This window comes from Mya arenaria, chromosome 12, assembly GCF_026914265.1.
Source record: "Mya arenaria isolate MELC-2E11 chromosome 12, ASM2691426v1".
Lineage (NCBI taxonomy): Eukaryota > Metazoa > Mollusca > Bivalvia > Myida > Myidae > Mya > Mya arenaria.
Genome location: NC_069133.1, coordinates 40,265,771 through 40,283,516, shown reverse-complemented (window position 1 = coordinate 40,283,516; position 17,746 = coordinate 40,265,771). Strand labels below are relative to the sequence as shown.

General features: G+C 34.4%; 4 protein-coding genes across 6 annotated transcripts in view; 1 reads left to right on the top strand and 3 right to left on the bottom strand.

Annotated features, from left to right (window-relative positions):
* Positions 1 to 144: 144 nt before the first annotated feature.
* LOC128211016 (uncharacterized) lies at positions 145 to 11,612 on the bottom strand. Its single transcript, XM_052915394.1, has 8 exons — positions 11,500 to 11,612; positions 11,020 to 11,132; positions 10,680 to 10,727; positions 10,139 to 10,231; positions 9,742 to 9,807; positions 9,136 to 9,322; positions 2,119 to 2,261; positions 145 to 1,660 (listed from the first exon to the last, which is right to left on the bottom strand). Exons 1-8 carry the CDS (start codon positions 11,508 to 11,510, stop codon positions 1,383 to 1,385), a joined length of 939 nt encoding a protein of 312 aa, XP_052771354.1. The 5' UTR covers positions 11,511 to 11,612; the 3' UTR covers positions 145 to 1,382.
* LOC128211015 (uncharacterized) lies at positions 2,699 to 4,814 on the top strand. The gene is made up of 3 exons (XM_052915393.1): positions 2,699 to 2,980; positions 3,214 to 3,410; positions 3,629 to 4,814. Exons 1-3 carry the CDS (start codon positions 2,843 to 2,845, stop codon positions 4,680 to 4,682), a joined length of 1,389 nt encoding a protein of 462 aa, XP_052771353.1. The 5' UTR covers positions 2,699 to 2,842; the 3' UTR covers positions 4,683 to 4,814.
* On the bottom strand, positions 6,353 to 8,999 carry LOC128211014 (uncharacterized). Its single transcript, XM_052915392.1, has 3 exons — positions 8,525 to 8,999; positions 8,021 to 8,184; positions 6,353 to 7,548 (listed from the first exon to the last, which is right to left on the bottom strand). The coding sequence occupies exons 1-3, from the start codon at positions 8,939 to 8,941 to the stop codon at positions 6,384 to 6,386; spliced, it is 1,746 nt and encodes a 581-aa protein (XP_052771352.1). The 5' UTR covers positions 8,942 to 8,999; the 3' UTR covers positions 6,353 to 6,383.
* A 1,547-nt stretch (positions 11,613 to 13,159) lies between the features above and the next one.
* LOC128211212 (protein mono-ADP-ribosyltransferase PARP14-like) overlaps positions 13,160 to 17,746 on the bottom strand; it is a 24,930-nt gene continuing 20,343 nt past the window's right edge. The window contains exons 8-10 of one of the 3 annotated variants that reach the window (XM_052915742.1): positions 17,568 to 17,710; positions 16,316 to 16,496; positions 13,160 to 16,100 (exon numbers count right to left, since the gene is read on the bottom strand). In XM_052915742.1, the coding sequence (XP_052771702.1) occupies positions 15,808 to 16,100; positions 16,316 to 16,496; positions 17,568 to 17,710 (617 nt within the window). In that variant the 3' untranslated portion in view covers positions 13,160 to 15,807. The remainder of the gene's footprint in view (positions 16,101 to 16,315; positions 16,497 to 17,567; positions 17,711 to 17,746) is intronic. The other 2 variants (XM_052915741.1, XM_052915739.1) reach the window with 2 other exon arrangements.

Below are 17,746 nucleotides of genomic sequence, written 5' to 3'. Positions count from 1 at the left end.
AATCTCAACCTCAGCATCAACTCATTTCACTTCAAAACATCTTAAGAAAATATAAAAAATGCATATGTCAATAATTTGCCAGCCTTCTTATTTAATAATTAAAATCAATAGGATAAGGTGTATTTGAGAAAAATAATTATCATTATCAATGAACTTGGTTCATGCACAGATACTGAACATAGTTAATGAATTTTTTAAAAGCATTGTATAATGTATTAATTATTTTAAAAGCATTGTTTAACATAAGAGTTGAGGTGGCTTTAAAGAGTCATAACATAAAGGATTTTGAGAATGGTTTCAGTTTATGTAATATAAAAGTTGAATTAGAGAATGAATTATTTTATATGATACTGGCTCATCAATGTTTTTCAAAAGAGAACATTTCCAAAGAAAACATTTACAAAAATTTATAAAGCATGAGACAAGATTGTTACAACACATTTTTCATAAGTGTTAATATTTGTTTTTCATTTTCAAGTATTACATTTATAATGCAAGAGCTGTCGTAAGACAAGGGGCTCGACTACGCCACTCTGACTGAGATGTGAATACAATAATAATAGATGTGCTTGTCATAAGCAATAAACAAAATCTTATGAAAGGTCTCGATAAACTCTTAATGTATACTAAGTTGGCTTTCAATATGTCGACCCTTACTTAAGTTATTCAATACCAACCATTGTTCTACAGATATTACCTTTGTCCTTGATCTCGATCCAAGGGACCTCAGATGCAATCCCATGAAGTCTCATTAAACTCTTCCTTTATACCAATTTTGGTCAGTACATGTGAAATCTACCGAAAATTATTTGAGCCATAAGGTTGCTTTGAGCTGCCTTCACACTAGACCGCCCAAACAATGATGCAAGACATTTTAACACAAAAAGGGCCATAGTTGGTATTAAGGGTTAAAATGGCCCTCAAACTTCAACCTGCAATAAGCTTGAACATAAGTTCCCAAGTCAATCAGGTGCCATAACTTGTATTAAGGCGGGATGGTATTGAATAACTGTGTGAAGTTTACAAATAAATTGAATGAAGGGTATAGAAGTTATAAGTATCCCAGCCTGCCCTAAAACGTGATTTTGTGAATAGAATTGAATGAAGGTATTAGACTTATAAGGGAAAATCCAAACTTTCCCTAATATAATAACAATATCATCTAATTCAAAAGACAGAGGGCCATAATATGCCTTAAATGCATGATAGATTTAGCTTACTTGCTTATTTCAGTTTGTATGATGGTTGGGAAGCATTGTATACGGTTTCAATGCAATACATCATGTAGTTTAAGAGATATGATAGAGTTGGTAGTTGCCACAAAATAACCAGGTGAGAAGTACAGTATAGCTCTCCATAATCTTCAAACAATCAATTTTACTTTACTTATTCTTCGTTAAATGATTTACAAGGGTTTTTAAAATGTCATTTCGTTCCTGTGCAATTTTTATCAGGGAGTTGTTGGCTGCTTCTAACCGGTCCATCCTTTCATTCTGCTCAGTCCTAAAAGCCTGAAACCATTCAGGTGGCTCCTGTTGAACACGTCGGCGTTTTCGTGTGTGAGGTGTTTGGTCACCGGGAGTTGATTGTTCATTGTGTTCTTCATTCTGCGGCCTTATTGGTGTAGCTGTAAATAGCTGCCTTTTTGGGGGACACCGTTCTGAATGAAACAATGTTCATATAAAGTTTTAATACACTTCTTTCAATGTAACAAACAAATAATTTTTCATTAAAGCAATAATAATTCAAGGAGGATGTTACTTAAAATACCATCACATTATTTGATCATAAAAAAACATGTTCAGGGTAAATGTATTAATGAATACAAAGGAGGTGTATGCTGAATGTTATAAACTAATGTCCAATTAACATAACTGAAATAATGAAAGACATTTCGTAAGAACAACACAATTTACACAAGCCGAAAACAATTATCTGAGCGCAAGTACTTTGCACTCAGGTAAGGTAAAAGATACACCATTATAAAAGTTCCATATCATGAGATTAGTAACATGTTTACCTATGTTTTCAAGTATTTAAAAAAACTAAATGAATACCAAAGAATTAACATGTGTATCAAAGGCATTTATAAACTACAGCTTGAAAACATGAGTACACCTTGAGCAGTCAATGCTGATGCCACAACTTTGATGGGCCTAACAGCAGGGTCTCCAGCCATAACCTCTTCCATGGCCTCATAGAACTGCCAACTTCGTCTCCCCCGCCCACTCTTGGCATTACTGTCAGTAATCACCTTATGTCTGAAATGAATCAAAATTAAGAATAGAAATAAAGAATTAAAATGTTTTTTTAATGAAATATATTAGTATCAATCAATTCATTACCATGAACTCAATCACAGTGCAGGAAAACACACAGTTGAATAGAAAGATATGTTTATTGTACACAAAATGTGTCATGTTTACAGCATACACAATAATGTAATTGAATAATTGATAAGTTGTGTTATAAATCAACAGAACTGCATGTTTCATTATTGTATATAGCATTTGTTTATAAAAAATAAAAAGTACCCACCGGACAATTGTCCTTTCCGATAACTCGATTATCTTTCCCTGAATACTCTTCAAGTGGGCATGCGCAAAAAGCGGAAATTTACTTCCGGGGACTACACAAACCAGGAAGTAAACAGCAACAAGTGAAAATGGAAAGTAAAGATTCAAAACTAATAAAGAAAACGGGCAGGAAAACCCCTAAGTACTGTTGTATTTGTAAAGGAATTTACAGAGGAAAGGTTATTGATGGGAGAAAAGTGTCATTGCACCGTTTTCCTCAGAACAAACGTTTAAAACGTGTGTGGGTGCAGCGATGTAAAACGGTCATGAGATCGTTCCAGTGGAATGAACACAGACGATTGTGTAGTGAGCATTTTGTTGGCTTCAGAGGACCTTCATTCCAGCATACACTTCCATCTATGTTTCCAACTGAGACTGGTGCTACCAAAACCTTCCAGCCAACGGTATTTTTTATTTCTTATATTAGTTTAAGTTCTTCCTTACATGCACCTCAAAATGAATTATGTTATATCAACGGTGCTTAAAAACAATGTCACAGCACTTATTTGTAAATTTTGTAATTTAAGAAATGATTAAAGAATTGTTTTCAAATACAGCCTGGAAAAATGTGTACCATATAGCCTGGCAGATTTTGTACTAAAACATTTATCTTATACAGTTTCATTTGCAATTTCAGCTCCTTGATGAAGACGTAGGTGATGATGATGATGGTGATACGGTCAATGACGATTTAGACCTAGAACTGTCAAATGATGATAGTATACAGCCACAACTGTCATTTGTATCCCCTTCCGGGCATGCCATTGATACCTCTGTCCACCTGCATGATTACTGCATGGGACCAGTACTACAGCCACAGAATCAGTCCTTTAGGTATTGTTCAATATATATATATATTGCTTCTTGTGCTATGAAATCGATCTGATAAGTTAATTACTTCTGATCATTTTTCTTCATTCTTTAACAAAAATAGGAAAATTTAAGTGTTTGTAAATGTTTAAGGCCAAAAAAACAAACATTTGGTTAGGGTTACCAGACTGTACATGTAAGATGTGGTAAATGGGTACATGATCAATTTGTATATGTTTCAGATGTTGTGACACACAGACTGAGAACAACTGTGCAGTGATGGAAGTACAAACTGAAGAAAGTTTCCTGGGAAAAACAGCAGACTTCAGTTCACAAACAGAACATTCTACTAGAGACTTTGGTGTACAATGTCAGCTACCTATGCTCACATATGATGACGTAAAATACAATGACGATTTGGTCAGTTTTTACACCGGAATCCCTAATCGAGTTGTGTTTGAAGCTTTGTTTGATGAAATCAAGGATGAAGCTGAAGTGCGGACATCAAGGCGGAAACTTAACTATAAAGATTCAGATGGAGGACGGCCAAGAACTCTAAGTGTTCTGGATGAATTTTTCATGGTGCTGATGCGCCTACGTCTAGGTCTGTTATTTGAAGATCTAGGTACTAGGTTTTGCATATCCACTTCACAATGTAGTGACATTGTTGAAAGATGGATCAACTATTTACATGTACAATTATCCTTTCTTGTTCAATGGCCATCTCGTGAGGTAGTGAAAAATAACATGCCTGAACAATTTAAAGAGAAATATTCTAACACTAGAATTATTATCGACTGCACTGAAATTTACAGTGAAACATCCAGTTCTCTTTCTTTGAAAAGTTTAATGTACAGTGATTACAAGTCTCACATGACTCATAAGATTTTGGTGGGTATAAGCCCAAATGGTGTTGTAACTTTTGTTTCTGACTGTTGGGTGGGCTGTACCAGTGACAAGAAACTCACAGAAAAATGTGGACTCTTGGACTTGCTTGAAGAAGGAGACGCCATAATGGTTGATAAGGGTTTCACTATTACAGACCTTACTACTCCAAGAGGCATTCATCTCATTATTCCACCATTTAAACAGAAAGGAAAACAATTCTCTAAACGTGAGGTTCTCCTTACAAAAGATATTGCAAGTTTACGAATACATGTTGAAAGGCAAATGGAGAGAATCAAGAACTTTCGAATATTGCATGGCAATATTCCTATAACACAGTCAAGGAGAATTTCTAAAGTGTTCAAAATATGCACATATTTGACAAATCTATGGCCACCACTTGTTCAATAATAACTCATGTGTCAATGAAAGCGTTTGTATATATCAAGCATTAGATTTAGGGATAAAAACTTGTATACTTCTAACTAGAACAATGAAATTACAATTTTGTTTTAAAATCATTTTTTCGAGCAAGTTATATGATAACATATGAGATTACACATTTGATTCAGGTTTGACAAAAATGGATAAGGAAATATGCTCATGTGAATGGATTTCAAGATTTGATTTGAAACATGTATGCATTAACTGATCAATTTATTGATATAATTTTTTGTTTGTGAAACATCTGCTTTGTATTTTGTGGTTTTATTATTTGTAACATTTCTAAGAATAAAAGTCAAAGATCACTTATTAAGTTTGGCTCTGAAATGAGTTTTTTTTTATTTGCCATGTGTAATTGATCTACCACGTACTTCAAATCATTAGTATTGAATTGCTTAAAGGATTTTTCAGTATGAACCATTTTCATATCAGTTTCATAATTGAACTAAGTGGAAATAAGAATAGGCAAGAGTGCCATAGATCAAACTGAAATGCCCGACAAATGTTAACTTTAAGATACATTAGATTAAAAAAACTAGCCCCATGCTAAATATGTCCCAATGTTTAAAGGGACTGTACACCAGATTGGCACCAATAAAGTTTTTTTCTGTAACAAATCTCAGGACAAATTATTTAATAAAATGTTTTACTCTTCTGATATGATAATGGTAAAGAAATACCAAAATGTAAAAGAAAATTGAGCTATGGATTGAACTAGTGTCACCAAAATAGCTGTCCAGTGTTGTATCCACTTTGCTACGAAGGCTTATCCGAAACCATATGAATGCTTAAGCTAATATACCTTACTTGGTTATATCCCATGATATCATCAACTAGCAAATCACGCATAAGAATGAATTCTACTAGGTATACATACCCAGTAAAAAAAAATTAATGGAGAAATATGGAAAAAATAATGCGAAAATAAATTAATTGTATACTACGGTATGTGGTACTTCAGTTAGTTAGTTTCAATGCATTGTACACATTGATACCAAGTTTATGTCAGTTTTTGACAAGTTTCTTTTTTTTTTCGATATTTCATCACACGGTGTATAGCCCCTTTAAGTTTTGCACCCTGCAAACATAAGAAAGTAACACTCATTTGTTGTTTTTAATTAGCAAGTCAGAAAAGGAGAACAACTCGACAGTCTTGAGTTATGGGCCGTGCAGTAGCTACATGCAAACCAATATTCAATTGAACATCTTCAATTGTTTTAGAGTAAAACTCAGCTACTTCTTTAAACAATGGCAATATAAACGCTATCACTATCCTGCACACAAAATGCAATAATAACACACTTGAAAGGTTAAACATATGTCCATTTATTAAGCTCAGAAATACATCCCTGAAAACTAGATAAATGGAAAGGAAAAGTAGAAAAGGTCAAACATAAAACAAGGAAATAATTAAAGTAGATTTACAGCATCGCATAATCACAATATGTTGACAAAAGTACACATACTTTCAAAATACTGCCCAAAATTTAGATTTACAACTTTTTTATTCATGGTTTCAAATTATAGTAACAATACAGTCATTTTGGAGTTTCATTTTGAATATAGTTATGAAAATAACTGAAAGCAAACAAGATATTCACATAAATTGCCATTATTGATCATTCAAATGTACATGTATAAACAACACATAACTAGACGATGTACAAATCAATTGAACAGACTCATTCCCCTTTTAACACGTTGTGCGTACAGTTCAGGAATGTATGATTCAAGGCAAAATCTGTCAAGTTGACACAACATTTTCAGCCAAAATGATTCACAAAATGCAATTCTCTGTATAGAAAGACCTACACATGTCCAAACTACAAAATCACACCATTTCCTCCCGGTGATTCCCATCTGCCCTTGGACCTGGTAGTAATATTTGTGTGTTTCCTTGAGTAACACCTTGCCATTCTCTAACTGACAAAAAAAATCATTGTCTTCACAGCATTCCTCAGGCGTTTGCATCCTCCATTTCTTAGAGGCAGGACACTTAATCTCAACCAGACCAACACTTTCTGTACAATGTGAACAGAACACAAGCCCATCTGGACTGGCACCAAGGTAGGGTCTGTCGGCACATACAACTAGACCACTGTCTTTAACTGCTAGTCCTTTGTGGTCAGTTTGCATTGCTTTCGCATACATTCTCTTTGCAGCCTTCTCATGTTTAATTCCATATTCTGTGTACTTGCTTGTGAAATTGGAATACAACATCTGCCGCAGGAGTCCGTCAGGTTCAGTTGATTCTTTCCTACGACAGATGCTGCCAAAGTTTGAAGCTGTTAGGCGTTCTTTTCTGGCCTCTTGCCATTTCCCACTTTTTTGGCCCCTTGTTAAGATTTCAGTTAATTGAATTTCTTCAGCGCTTTGCTTCAAAGAGTCAAAATGATCCAAAAACACTGTCTTACTAGAACTGTCCCTCAAGTTTACACTATCATGGTAGTTGAATGGCACAGAATGTAACACAGGGAGATCTGGTTCATTTTCAGTTGTTTCAATTTCAAAGTTTTTTAACCAGCCTACATTCAACTTCGAACCAACCAGTTTCTGCCTAAATCTGTCAATGTTAACAGTGCATCCATTGATAGAGTTCAGTTCATGGTTTTTGTTTACAGAAACTTTACGTACTGACACGTTGTACAGTTTCTTCTTTGAGAACATAAGATCTTCAGATTTCCTAGGCGACAGCTTACGTTTCCGTGGTGCAGACAGCATGCTGAAGTTGTTCCAGGCACAGGGTTTGGATGTTGGAGCAAGGGTTTTTTTACGCGTCAGGTCTTCAAGTCCATACAGCAGGGCACCAATATGGTTGCAGCATTCACCTTCACTAGATGAAAATAAAAAAATTCATTTACATGTGTGCCTTTTTACTTGTTATACTTACATGTATATTCCAAAACATTAAAGTTTGAAAATGGAGGTGAATACACAGTATTTTACACTTAGTATTTCCTGGTAGGCCATGAACATACAAAACACAAACAGTGCCATAAGTAAACACCAACACGGTGAAGGGAGTTCATTGAATCAATACATAAGCTCGCCTGTTCTTTCATTCAGAAAAAAATAGCAAAACTCAGCTAACCATGAAAGCCAAAATTATGACAGTTATAACATGTGCTTTTTTGTCTCTTGTAACAAGTGTACCAAGTTTGATAAGAAGATATGAAATAGTTTGAAGAATGCCCCAAGTTTAAGTATTTGATAATACTGACAAAATAGCCTAGCGTGTGTGGGTTTGACACCTTTCATCAATGCAGATCAGAGACTTTGATTTATCACAAATTAATTCAACTTACCCAGCTGGACAGTTGCAGAACGCGGAGTGTATGCAGCCAGTCACTTTCGACAGAAGGATCCAGGGTTGGTACTCTGGTGACTTTCTTTTGTCTGCAGTTGGAAATGATGGCAGCACGGAAGCTTGAACATAACAGTGGCTGCACTCTTCGCTTATGAGATGGACCTGAAGAATAAATTATAAATAATATTTTAATTTAAATGACAATAAATAAACAACATACATCATAGAACATATGAAAATTGTACAAAATACATTATTTTTTTTAAAATTAAGATAAGTATATAGTCAGTGTGGTTCGACACATACATGTGCTTGCATCCACCACACCCCCCTTAATTGTGGCTAGCCCCGCCTACATAAAAATGTTGAGTACATTTTTCACACCAAATTATTTTTATGTCCAAGTCAAAATAGTCCCCTTGAGCTAATTATATAACTAGATGAAGTAAACATGGCAGAAAAAACAGCCTCAGACTTATTATAAACTCACTATTTGACATACCTCAACTTTCTGTACATGTCCGTCCACATAATAAGTCCTCGCCTTCAATTGACGTTTCGAGTCTCTTTTCAGTACAATGTAGTTGTATATATCCTTTTCCTCTACAGCAGGAAACAGATCAATAGTGGACTTCCATGCCTTCAGTGTTGATGGCGGTGGAAGACCCTCGCCACATGGGAGGATAAAGCGTTCGGTTGCTCTTCTCTCTCTTTCTTCCCGATCTCTCTCCTCCAGCACGCGTTTGTCAGTTATAGAAAGTCTATATGCGCCTTTTATCCTCTCAATCAATTCGCATTTAAGACCTGATACATTCAATTTCCGGTTCGCAAGGTATCTTTTCAAATCGACGACCTTAAATGGTGTCAACTCATTGTTATTCATACACGCCCCAGTGATCTCATTGTCTACGTCGGCCATCTTGCAAAATGTATTCCCCGGAAGTAGGAAATGGAGTAGCCTCCCTTAGAAATCAGGGGAAGTAACCAAGTTATCGGAAAGGACAATAAGTATTTGATGTGAAAGTGAAGGTTTTTCTCAAGCATAACAATACATGAATAAATGCACAAAACCAAAATACATTTAACATATACAAAAAATGTAGACATTGTTACCTATACTTCAGGGAACGAAATTTCTCGTTACACTGAACGCCATCAACAGTGTGCCCACTGTCTTTCATTTTTTCAGAAATGCATTGCCAGATGTCTTTTTGTTTGAAGCAGGAAGATGCAAATTTATCCTTATTTTTGCCGAATAAATCAATCAGTAGCAGCACTGCTTCATGTGTCCAAGTATGACCTGAAATATGAAATCATCATGCAAAGTAAACTATCACTTTAAAATGTACTCCATTTTGTTCCATGCATATATTTGTCTTAAATAACATCCACATCTGTTTTATGACACCTTGGATGACCCTGTTGCATCAGACCTGCAGTTTTTATGACAACAAATCTATTGAAAGTCCATATTTCAAGTACATGGATCTATTTATGTCATACTGATAAAGCAATAAGTTAAACAGTAAGTGATAAAAATGAATAAACACACAAATTTAAATTTACTTGTTGCAAGATAGTAGAAAATGTTATAATTTTAAACAAGTTGTGTCTTTAATATAGAAAATAAAGCAAAAACATATTCTTAAAATGTAATATATGACAATTCTACAAATTCTAAAGAAAACACTTAATATTTAAAAAAAAAGAAAGTAATACCTCCAGTGCACTTCATGCTGTTGATCGGCTGATCATGGCTTCCCAGCTCATCAACCATTTGGCTTTCTAAAAGATATCATATCTTACAATGAAATGCATTTCAACATAAAAATGTGAAAACAACAGCATTATGATATATATGCAAGAAGAATTCCAAGAACTTCAAATATTGATGTTATTTACTTATACAGTACACAAAATGATGAACACAATAAGTAAATAACACATACATATTTTATAAATGTTTGTATTTTTAGTTTTACATCACAGGTAACAACACCCCAAATGTCCATAAGTAATGGTACAGGTGAAATCAAGCACATATAGGTATACACATTTTACTGTTACATATTATTTACATGCAAATTAGCCAAAAAAAAACACTTAAGATAATTACCTTCATCTACAACATCATCTATAACATTATTGTTGCCATCAACGTCAGTTACTTCACCAATGACTTCCAGTGAAACTATGGATTTATCTCTTCCTGTTGAAATCAAATATGCTGAGAATGATAAGCAATTAACTAATTGGCTTAAAAGTGAACTAAATATAGGTAATAAAATCTTCTAAAAGGGAATTCTTGTCTACTAATTTTCGCTAAAGCAAAGTGGTTCGAATCCTGGCCTGAGCACATATCATTTGATTCGAGGTCACAACTCACAAACATGGCCTACTTCATTTTAACCGGTTTCTCCAGCTGATGCCACATAAAATACCACATTCCCATGTTAAATGTTGGCATTTTAAGAATAGTACTTAATGTAATGTCCTAATAACTTGTTTCCAACAGCTGGAAAATTTGAGGTTTTGGTATAAAAGCTATCTGTTTAAAATAGGGCATTTTAGCAAAAAAATCATTTCAATGTTGTTTGATACTGTATATGCTTCATTTTGATAATGTGTTCAGTAATTCTATGCATGAAATCACTCACCATAGGCTTCCTTGTAACCGTCCACAACCTTTTTTGCAGTCCCTTGATCTATAAAAGAATATAAAATGAAGACGTTATGCATGCTAATTAAAAATTAAAAGAAAAGTAAAATGAGGTATATTTTTAACATTATCACGTTAAATATAGCGGCAATTGCCCTTACATAGGGTCCCTTGGTGCAGGGGCATTTGCCGGGGATTTTACCTTCAGTTTGTCCCCATAAGTCAAGGAGTTTACCTGGGCTATACCCCTAACCTGGGGGGTGGGGGGGGGGCTACAATTGACTGGTGCATTATCAATTACTATTTTGATTTTAATTTAGATCAATGTTCATCCTCACCTTGGTCATAAACTATACTTCGGTATGCCTCAGCATCAACCTGAATGACATCTGTTGCGCCATCATCTAACACAACCCTTAGTTTCATCCAGCCACCAGCAAAAATAGGTTTTCTGAAAGAAATAAACAACAAAATGTCCATGTAAATTACCTTTCGGACAATCACAACATTTAAGAAAACATGAAAATTAAAAAACATACCATTACTGTATATTTAAAAATCTTGAATTTTACGATGCATTATTTCTAGACGGTATAAGAAACTAATTATTGAAATTTAACTTTCAAAACAATAAAAGTATAACATAGCACTTTAAAAATGACAAATTAATATCATGATCAAAAAGTACAATAAAGAAAAAACATGAGTAATATCCCAAATGTCGCATTTTAACGAAATAAACAAACTCGGAATAACGTTTGACGGCATTATATACTATTTTGTGAAGTTTAATAACAGAAATCGATATGTTTACTTACACGGCAGCCATTTTGTTTTCTTCGCATACGATCCCCGATTGTAGGTAGCGACCGTTTGCGAACGTACACGGCTACCGGTGCGTTCAATACGACTTGTTTGCAACCGTTTGCGAATGTTAGCGACCGTTTGCGGTAACTGAACGCACGGCAGTTGGACTGAGTACCATTGAATCTATTGGTAAGTTAAGCAGTAAATAACCTTCAATGGTATAGGGTTAGCAGGACAAGAGAACATAACATTTCGTTTCGACCATCTTAATGCAATTAAACCCTTCTTTCTGATTTGAAAAGTGGTTATTGAATTTGTTTATAAATGTATATAAGTTCTGATATAGTTATGTAAATGAAATCGAAAATGATTCTTCTTCAGTCACTTGTAGTCGTAGTAATTAACTACCACAAGGACCATAATGGACATAAGGGATGTATAATTTCTTTATAACGATATCCTTTGTGTATACTGTTGTTAACATGGTCTATCGATTTATGTTTGTTGTACTCATAATGCTTTTACATGTCCATTTTACATCTGTGAAATAATACTCAATGATTAGCATTTAATATGATACTGGAAATTTAATCATGGGAGTCTAGCTCACCCAGACACCAACCCTGACTTCACACTATCGTTTTCAAGACGTTTCCATGAAAATTTAAACATATCCATAAAAAATTGCTAAATTTTAAAAGCAGGATTACTACATATACACTCTTTTCATAAGAAATCATTTGCAGTCATATGCAGTCAGAGTTTTTCAGGTATCTTCCTAGAGAAAACGTTCATTGCCCAAAGTTACTCTATATTGGTCAGCTCAACGCAAACCTTACATAAAAATGTAACAGAAACCATCAGTTTGACGCCCGCCTGCATAGTAACATAACTTTCATTTGAAGCCTGCCTTTTAAGAATCCAGCGCCAACGCAAAGGAAAAGTTCAAAATGTTAACACGACGGAATTATCTAGTCTAATTAAACATGCCGCTTAAGGTCGTTGATTTAGAGACTTTCTATACATTACACTCATATTTGATGCCAACACAGCAGAAAACATAAAGATCCTTTTGGAAGGCAATGAAACAACACCACCGTCTTTAAGGCAATGGAATGAGTATGAAATCAGTTCGCAGAGGGGGTTAAACTATGGTTATTATTTTCTGAAATATTAAAAGTGAAATACGCATTGTTCTTCATATTTTTCGTAATGAATCTTACACAAGAGAAAATGTTATTATTTAAGGAGTCACATATAAGTAAATATTTAATGATCATTAGAAAGTCCTCCACACCAACACCGAAGAAAATTGATGATAAGAAAACGAGAGCAAGGCATCTTATGGATGCTATTAACTTGGGTATGGATTATCTGATCGTTAAAAAGTTTATTGGGGCGAAACAGCAACACTGTATATCTAAATGAAAACGTTCATTACCCTTTACATTCATACTTTAACACACCACACGGACGTTGCATTAACATGGTATACATGTTTTAATTCGAAACACTTTCAACAGCCTGCTCTAAAATGTACAAACATGCACGGACAGAGGAACACTTCCTGTGTGTCCTTTTAGATTCCTCATATATTGATGTACATGAACTACACATTTTGATGATAAGCGGCGTTTACCTTATCTGTTGTTCACATCAACAAACACTATACAGTATTTCATGGTTTAATCATGCATCTGTAATCAATGGTTATAATGTGTTGTCTTTAAATGTTGGTGTCGTAATCATGGATTTAAAACAACACATAACAATGATCTAATACAGCACATTCGATTGATCGTGTGTTTGGAATGCACCTCACAACATTGAAATAATATAACAAATCATGTATCTCATACATTAAATAGCTTTAAACTTATACTCCACATATCACAAACTTCATACAGCACAAATGAACATCCCCGAATCAAAATACAACATATCACCGATCTAATACACCGCTTTCTACGAATTAGTTCATCAATTTTCATGGAACTAACTTATCCAAAAATTCCGAGCTAACACAACACATTTCCTGTATCCGAATCTAATACACCAAATTGCTAGAGGTCATACACCCAATATTATGGATCTAATACACTACATTGCATTGAGCTTATACACCCAATATTACGGATCTAATACACCAAATTGCATTGAGCTTATACACAAAATATTATGGATCTAATACACCACATTGCATTAAGCTTATACACCCAAAATTACGGATCTAATACACCACATTGCATTGAGCTTATACACCCAAAATTACGGATCTAATACACCAAATTGAATTGAGCTTATACACCCAATAGTATGGATCTAATACACCAAATTGCATTGAGCTTATACACCCAATATTATGGATCTAATACACCACATTGCATTAAGCTTATACACCCAATATTACGGATCTAATACACCACATTGCATTAAGCTTATAACCCAATATTACGGATTTAATACACCACATTACATTGAACTTATACACCAAATATTACGGATCTAATACACCACATTGCATTGAGCTTGTACACCCAATATTACGGATCTTATACACCACATTGCATTGAGCTTATACACTCAACATTACGGATCTTATAGACAACAGTTTACTTATCTAATACACCATACCAATACAAATACATCCGAATCTAATACACCATGATAATACTGATGACAGGATAAATGGTATGCTTAGATACTAAATATGGATTTTCTTAAAAAAATATTCAACAGCAATGATTTGGTCCTAAAAAACAGTCAAAGAATTTAATATGATTGAACTCAACAAAACTTAAAAAGGAAATGAGTGGAAAATCTTTAGGAATTCATAATATTTTGATGACATTTTAGTAACGTCATTATATACCGGAAACAAATCGCGAGATGCTTGTAAAGGGTTTAATCATTCATGACGTCAACGTTACTCCCAAAATTGCAATTGCAATTTCGCACACTCTTTCCAGTAAAATAAGTACATGTATAAAGTACAATTGTAATGATAAAGTACGCGGTTCAAGACTGATACACACACAATGATAGCACACATATAATAACCATTGTTTTACCGCTTTAGAAAAAGCTGATCATATCAAAATGTATAACAATAATCGTAACAGCTTATTCAAAATGTTGTTAACATAAAAAAGATAATACACTGTCACAAAGGCAGTCACTTATAAAACACGTTTTAGCACATTTGTATAAATTTTGCCTGAAAAAAATTGACTTCATTTCATTAAATCGAAATATTCTAGCTGGTTAACCGATTTTACGATAATATCGTGTGTGGCCGTTTGCAAAAAAAGAAACCCCAATTCGTATGTACTTATTTTTGATGAAAAGTGTATGGTAACTAGAGCATCTAGGCAAACATATGCATGGTATGGGACTTCATTAACTAAATAAAGACATAGTAACATATTCTTGTATAGAGGCAATACATAACGAGGGAAATCCCAATAGGTAATATTGCTTTATAACAAATTACCTGTTACTATGCTTTACTTGGCGTTAACATAATTAATACAAGATCATTCTACAACGATTACAAATATGAGTAATAATACGATGAGCATACATGTATATGCACATTATAACAAAGTCACAATAGTATAATATATTTTTATTAAATGAGTTAATTGTAGACAAATCATACAAGAAAAAGTTACACAAGGGAATTTCTAGTTAAAAATGTTAATATATTTAATCTTATGACTTAAACAAAAGGATACTTAAAAACAATAAATAATAAATCATAAGCTTATAGAAGAAACTGTTCATAAACGTTATATACAACAATCAAAATAAAATAAACATAGATGTTGCTGGCATGGACTTAAGTGAATGCCTACACACCACTAGATATCAGGGAAATCAATGAAATTAACACATGTGCACGCATTTGTTATGCCCAAAGTACACAGGACATAAAGGCAGAAGTAAAACAAAAACGTTAGAATATCGCAAACACAATTCTGTGTTCTGCAGCAGAGTATCACAAATAGCAAATCTATGTGTTGGAGAAAGCTCGAAGATATTCGGGCACCTGTTCAAACACACCACGGTCTGATGAAGTTTAACATTTAAACGGTTATGCATTGCAGAGCTCTATGATAAAGCAAATGCAGTTTATACGGAAATACAGCAGCATAAAAAGTATCTTAGAGTATAGTCCGAGGAGATGGACACTACGACTTCTTCAAAGAATTGTGTTTTTTTGTCGTTGAAAACCTCCAAGATTGAAATCCTCTTCAGATATATGTCTCTAGAAAGCATGTGCTCCAGCAGAAAAAAATATTTCCGCCATAGACTAACTACTGTTTCTTAAACGTTATTATGTAAAGAGGGTAGGCCTGTGTTTCGTTAAATATTATATACACATCGGGACCAGCAACATTATTTACGACGGAATCATACAAGGCATTCTTTCCTGCGTTAGGTTTCGGTGGCTGGACGCGCATTCCAGATTTTCCCAAAATGAATTCACCGGTCAAAACAGCGCAGTAATACACTCTCTTTAGTCCTTGGGTATTCGGTCTTGAATACGCATCTTGACAAGAAAATTTTGCATTTACAGCAAAATAAACGCCATCCCCAAAGGCCGTAGCTTAAAGAAAAAGAAGACACATTTGAGCAATATTATCAGTGTTGTTAATTCAACTGCCTTAGCCCTTGTATAGTGTAAATGCTATGGGTTAATTGTGAGCACAAACTACTTCAACATCAATAAAACCTAATCATTATCATAATATTTCGACAAAGCAATAGTATACTTAGTTCCTGTTACGAGGAATAAGCTGGTGGTTTTAATTAAGTGATTACCGTTCTTTCCACAGTTCTTTCCCTTGTTAAAACCATGTGCATTGACACTGTCCACGATGTCTTCAGATGTGCCGTGCCACAGGAATTGCTCTTTTTTCGTTCCAGCAGGATTCTGGCCCTCGAGCTGTTTCTTTTTCGCCTCATATTGTAGCCATACTGATTTATTTTGAACTTTCTCGATCTGAAAACATCCTATACTTTTATGCAAGGATACGATTTTAGTACCAAAGTTGATAACATTCATATTACTACTTAAGAAATTACATTACAATGTGATACTCGTATTTCAAATCAATACATGTATAACAATAACGAGTGATAAACCTTAAACTTCTTACAAAAATGCATTATTAATTACTTATAACATATGTGTAATCGTGAATTATATACCTAAAAACGCACATATTTAAAATGACTGCTAGGTCCTAAAATTTACTGTGTTCTTCTACCGTGCCATAAAATAGAAATAACGTGTTCATTGCACAGTCAAATTTAACGCATATCCTTCATAAGAACAATATTATTTTCGATATTAATCTATATTTTTCGGTAAATTAAAACAATCGTATCAAATGTGGTACTGCTTATTAAGGAGTAAGAGTGCATCTTTAATAGAACAAATTAATCAGAAAAAACGTTAAATGAGCCGGCGCGAATGAACATATCAATAACTAAACTAAAATTAATTCAAGGTTCATAACTCCAGAGTGACTGAGGCGAACTGGCCTGTTATCGAACCCGTCTGTGGTACCATATTTGATGATTATTCGACGAATGATTCATAAATAATTGATCAGACAATACCCATTTCAGGTACTTACTAATAATAAAGGGTGATTACTCTCTAGTGACACTAGCAATGTGGGTGGTTATCAAACTTGTCTGGAGATGTAATGCCCATACACATTCTGATGGAATTTGGTAATGATTCAGTAAACGATTATAGGTTGTTGAACGCGAAAGATCAATTTTAGGTAAATTCTATTTTCAAAGGACGATAACTCTCGAATGACTGAGCAGATATGGATGGTTTTCGGTTTTTTTTAAGATAGTATGCCTAAACAACTTCTGGCTCAATTGGTAATATTTCGACGATTTTTTAATTTATCGGACAAACCGAATAACACCCGCCTGCCAATCCGTGCGCCCGTACGCCGTAGTTTAAACTATAAAATGAGCCGTTCTATGAAAGGGCTCATAACAAAAGGGTACAACCGAGTAGGTCACAAGTTTGTATCGGTCGATGATTTACCGAGTGAATAGTGTAGCCTCCACCACTGGACGCGTTGAATGTCCCGGATAAATCAGTGTACTCCTTGTCAGCAGGGGCCAACTTATACACCAGTAAATTCCCCTTCATGGGTATCCAGTTGGCAGGGACCTCTTCGCTGAATTCTAGACTCGGGAAATATTTTCAAGTGCAAAATTGAA

Coding starts and splice junctions, on each gene's coding strand:
- LOC128211015 (XM_052915393.1), top strand. CDS start 2,843: ATGAGATCGTTCCAGTGGAATGAACACAGACGATTGTGTAGTGAGCAT. Junction 2,981..3,213: donor CCAAAACCTTCCAGCCAACG/GTATTTTTTATT, acceptor TTGCAATTTCAG/CTCCTTGATGAAGACGTAGG. Junction 3,411..3,628: donor CCACAGAATCAGTCCTTTAG/GTATTGTTCAAT, acceptor TATATGTTTCAG/ATGTTGTGACACACAGACTG.
- LOC128211014 (XM_052915392.1), bottom strand. CDS start 8,941: ATGGCCGACGTAGACAATGAGATCACTGGGGCGTGTATGAATAACAAT. Junction 8,185..8,524: donor GACATGTACAGAAAGTTGAG/GTATGTCAAATA, acceptor TTTATTCTTCAG/GTCCATCTCATAAGCGAAGA. Junction 7,549..8,020: donor TTCTGCAACTGTCCAGCTGG/GTAAGTTGAATT, acceptor ATTTTCATCTAG/TGAAGGTGAATGCTGCAACC.
- LOC128211016 (XM_052915394.1), bottom strand. Junction 10,728..11,019: donor AAGTATAGTTTATGACCAAG/GTGAGGATGAAC, acceptor ATTCTTTTATAG/ATCAAGGGACTGCAAAAAAG. Junction 9,808..10,138: donor AGATGATGTTGTAGATGAAG/GTAATTATCTTA, acceptor GATATCTTTTAG/AAAGCCAAATGGTTGATGAG.